Source organism: Trachymyrmex cornetzi, unplaced genomic scaffold, assembly GCF_001594075.2.
Source record: "Trachymyrmex cornetzi isolate Tcor2-1 unplaced genomic scaffold, Tcor1.1 scaffold253, whole genome shotgun sequence".
NCBI lineage: Eukaryota > Metazoa > Arthropoda > Insecta > Hymenoptera > Formicidae > Trachymyrmex > Trachymyrmex cornetzi.
Window position 1 is genome coordinate 10,901 of NW_017297199.1, and position 4,193 is coordinate 15,093.

The window sequence follows — 4,193 nt, forward strand, 5'->3', positions numbered from 1 at the left end:
GCGGGAGGCGGAGCCGACTCGAAAATCGGCTGAAATGTACATTTCGTGCCGATCCCTGATCTAATGACATCCATTGCGAATTTTTAGTGGATCATATATCGTAAATCTCTAATGAACATCTATTGTAGATCTAATGGACATCTATGTGACTTTCTCGTAGAGATGTCGCATGGAGTTATAGAGGTCATATGAACGTCTAATGGATGATGTGTTCTGTGTGGATCGTCATTAACTATTTCTTATTATAATTTAAAAAATGAACTTCGGACAAAATTTTGACAAAGGAAAAATCGTCTTAGAATTAAGTCAGGAATATGCACTTTAAAGATAAACATTTATTCAGAATAACCCTGTATATTATTAATTTTAATCGCAAAATTATTAGGTATAAATATACAACATAAAATAATACTTATTTATCTCATACGTATAATGAATAATGTATTATTATATGCATATGAGTATGAATAATTATTCATATATAAATAAGAATTATAATAATTCAGATGGTGTCATTCTGAAAATTGGCTTACATCGAGCGCAGAACGGAAGTATATTACATCAAGAGGAAGGTACGTCAATATTATACTTGATGATGAAGATTATGAATATATGAGCGGTCATGTGATCGATGGAAGAAATTTGTTACCCGCGACGGGTTATTTGGGACTCGTTTGGCAAACGATTGGCTTGATGAAAGGGTCAATGTACACAACGATACCGATAGTCTTTCGAGATGTAAAATTTATTCGAGCTGCTCATTTGTCGAAAGATGATGCTATAGAACTATTTATTGCGATACAGAAAGGTATTTACTCGATGAGCAGTTTTAATTCTATATAGGTAATCGGTATTTCCTATGAAAATTCCTTAATGGTATTCGCAAGTTCAATCTAAATCCTTAAATTAATGTATAAACATTTATTATTGTACAATATTTAACAATATAGTTTAAAAATAATATCTAGATATTTCCGACGAAATAGTGAATACCGATTACAGTTAATGCATTACGATAACAAAATCGCAGTATAGCCAAATATATGAAAATGTTACAGATGGACAGTTTGAAATAACCGAAGGAGATAGCGTTCTTGTCACAGGTACAGTGTATGAAACGGAGAATCCAGAACAGGAAATGATTCCAATAGATTTATTACCGGAGCATAATGATGAAGAAGAACACATGACTCCACGAGATATCTATAAAGAGTTGAAATTGCGTGGATACCAGTACAGCGGCTGGTTTCGTGGATTAAAGAGTGCCTCTATTTCGGGAAGCCAAGGACATATCATTTGGAAAAATAATTGGGTAACATTCATGGATACCATGTTACAGATGATAATTATCGGATACGATACTAGGGATCTGTATGTTCCTACGAGTATCCAAAAATTAGTGATCAATCCAATGCTTCACGTATGTAAGCTACAGAACAACGCGGATGACGAAGATGCTCACACAACAGACATTGATAAACGTAATTGTACTTCCATTACTGAAAGTTCATCGTTCAATTCGTGAATATTGTGTATAAAGTCTGCATAATATGAAGCGTATTATATTACTTATTTTATTACAGTATTACAGGTACGAATATACAGAGAGATAGACACGATAAAAGCTGGTGGAGTAGAGATTCAAGGCATGAAAGCTACTCAGATCTCTCGCCGAAAATTAGAACAAGATGCTGTTATTGAGGAACATACGTTTGTAGCTCATTGTGATCGCGCTAAGATTTCTTTGAACAAAGCAATTCGATTATCAGCTCAACTCGTATTGGAAGATCATCAAATTATCAAAGTGCGAGCCGTTGAGCTAGTGGAAGATATCGATGATGTTGAATTAGAATATCTTTCATCATCATTGCTACTTGAGGCATTTGGTGACATGCCACTAATACAAGTGAATATCACTCTATTAACATCATCAAATCGTTTCAGGCCAGAAGACTTACCGCAAAATTTTTCAATCAAAGATATTGAACAATCATCTACAGACGACAAAGCTTTAATTGTTACTGGATTCAACCTTTTGACCAAACAACATGCATCGTTAGAGCGACTGTTACCATTTTTGGGAGAGGGTGGTTATTTGTTGACTCGTGAGAAATGCGACATAACTGATTATAAAAAACGTTTGCAACAATACGAGTTAAACGTTATTCTCGAAAAACGCACTGAAAAAGAAATAATTGTTCTGCTGAAGAAAAAAGTTTTAATAGGAAGAAGGACTGTTGTTTACATAAGTAATGATAATTTTAATTGGCTGGAAAATCTAAAGCCGCTTGTAAGCGATAAGAACAAATTCGACAAGAAAAGCAGAATTATAATTGTAGGAGAGGGAGACTTTAAATGTGGTTTATTAGGTTTTGTTAACTGTTTGAGAAAAGAGCCAGGTGGAGAACTTGTTAGAGGTATGCTCCTTCAAGATGAGGAGGCATCTAAATTCTCTCTTGAAGATCCCTTCTATCTAGAGCAATTAGAGAAAGATATGACTATTAATGTACTGCGATCTAATAAAACTTGGGGATCGTACAGACATTTGAAATTATCACAACCCGAAGCCAAACCTGTACCTACCGCTCATGTCTATCAAACGGTAAACACAAACTTTTTCAGCACATATTAGTCGTCCTTATAACATTATCTATCGTTTGTCTCTTAAATGTATAATTCTACTTGTCGGACGAAGGATTGAATATTCTTACAAAGCTTCTTTTTAAAATTCTGTTTTGTATATGTCATGTCATAAAAGAAATTTCATTTTTTTATAGGTTCGTGGTGACTTAAGTACACTTTGTTGGATAGAAAATAATCTATTAGACGTGTGTTGTCGTGAGGACTTGGTGCACGTTGTCTACTCATCTCTGAATTTTAAAGATATAATGCTCGCCACTGGTAAATTAACACTTCATGAGGTGATTTTACAAGGACGGTTATTTCAATATCTTCCTCTTGGAATGGAATACGTGGGTTTCAATGCTAATGGAGAACGTATAATGGGAATTCGTGATACTAAGTATGTAATGCTACAATAAATTATTATGCTGTGATATCATAGAATAGACAGTAATTAAAAGTTGTGGTAAATATTCAGTCTAGGGGAGCACTTTCCGTTGACCTTGACATATGTGGTGAAGGCCATGACCCCGAGTGACCTTCAAAAGGTTTTAGTCCGCGGTCGTCCTTTGTTAAAAAGTTATTAACAATCAAAGTTGCTAATTATTGTATCAAAAGTTGGGTGATTCTAGACAGGACAATATTGAAACCCACGTGCAACAGTACAATTATGGAAGTCATATGTCCCTTAAACAGGGGAGGGAGGGGGGATGAGAGTCGCTTCGCGTGGAAAGTCGAAACCCACGTGCAACAGTACAATTATGGAAGTTGTGCGCCCCTTAATCCGAGAATGATAATGTATCGGTTCATTTTGCCGTACTCTTCCGTTTCCTATTTATATCTTTCAATTTATTGGTACTGTTAGAAATTTACTAGATATAGACACAATAGAGAAACCACCAGCGTCAGGGCTGTGTGGCTCAGTGGCAGCGAGAAAATCTACCAACTCGGAGAAGAGATCAGGCCTGGGATCGAGACGAGGAGCGCTCTGATATTTTTCTCTGTTGTCGTCAATAATTTACAATACTGTTATACTTTTACCTTTACGTAAATGTTTATTAATTTTTTTTCGTATAGTATGCGAAAATAGATGACGTAAACACGCTTATATCTACATAAAATTTGATATGTTTGTAACGGTCGGTCTAAAAGACCATATATGGTATAACGCGCGTACTTACGTTGGTGTTTGTCGTCTCCGTCAGTCTCCGCCATTATTGTATTTTTATAAATACAAAATAAAATTATTATAATTTTCTTACTATTTCATTATATATCATTAATTTTAACAAATAAAAAAGATTAAATTAAAATAAAGATATATCATGTACAATAAGTACAATTATTTCTAGTAATTATTACGTTTCTTTCTTTTAATTGATTAATATAAAGCATTATCAGAACGTTTATTAATAATTACTTATAGTAATTATAACCATATATGTATTCTATACACATAGGGTAAGTGGTCCAACAATGAACCATGTAAATTTCAGAGGCTCGTATTTTTCTCAATTATTGAATTGAAGGTCTGAATTTTTGCATACAGTTTATGAATTTAGTTGACTACA

The 4,193-nt window shown here is 34.2% G+C and overlaps 1 protein-coding gene across 1 annotated transcript in view; it reads left to right on the forward strand.

Moving 5' to 3' along the window:
- The first annotated feature begins 535 nt into the window (after positions 1–535).
- LOC108761569 (fatty acid synthase) overlaps positions 536–4,193 on the forward strand; it is a 10,022-nt gene continuing 6,364 nt past the window's right edge. The window contains exons 1-4 of the mRNA XM_018508179.1: positions 536–808; positions 1,059–1,481; positions 1,584–2,602; positions 2,778–3,022. Coding sequence (XP_018363681.1) covers positions 613–808; positions 1,059–1,481; positions 1,584–2,602; positions 2,778–3,022 — 1,883 coding nt within the window. The 5' untranslated portion in view covers positions 536–612. The remainder of the gene's footprint in view (positions 809–1,058; positions 1,482–1,583; positions 2,603–2,777; positions 3,023–4,193) is intronic.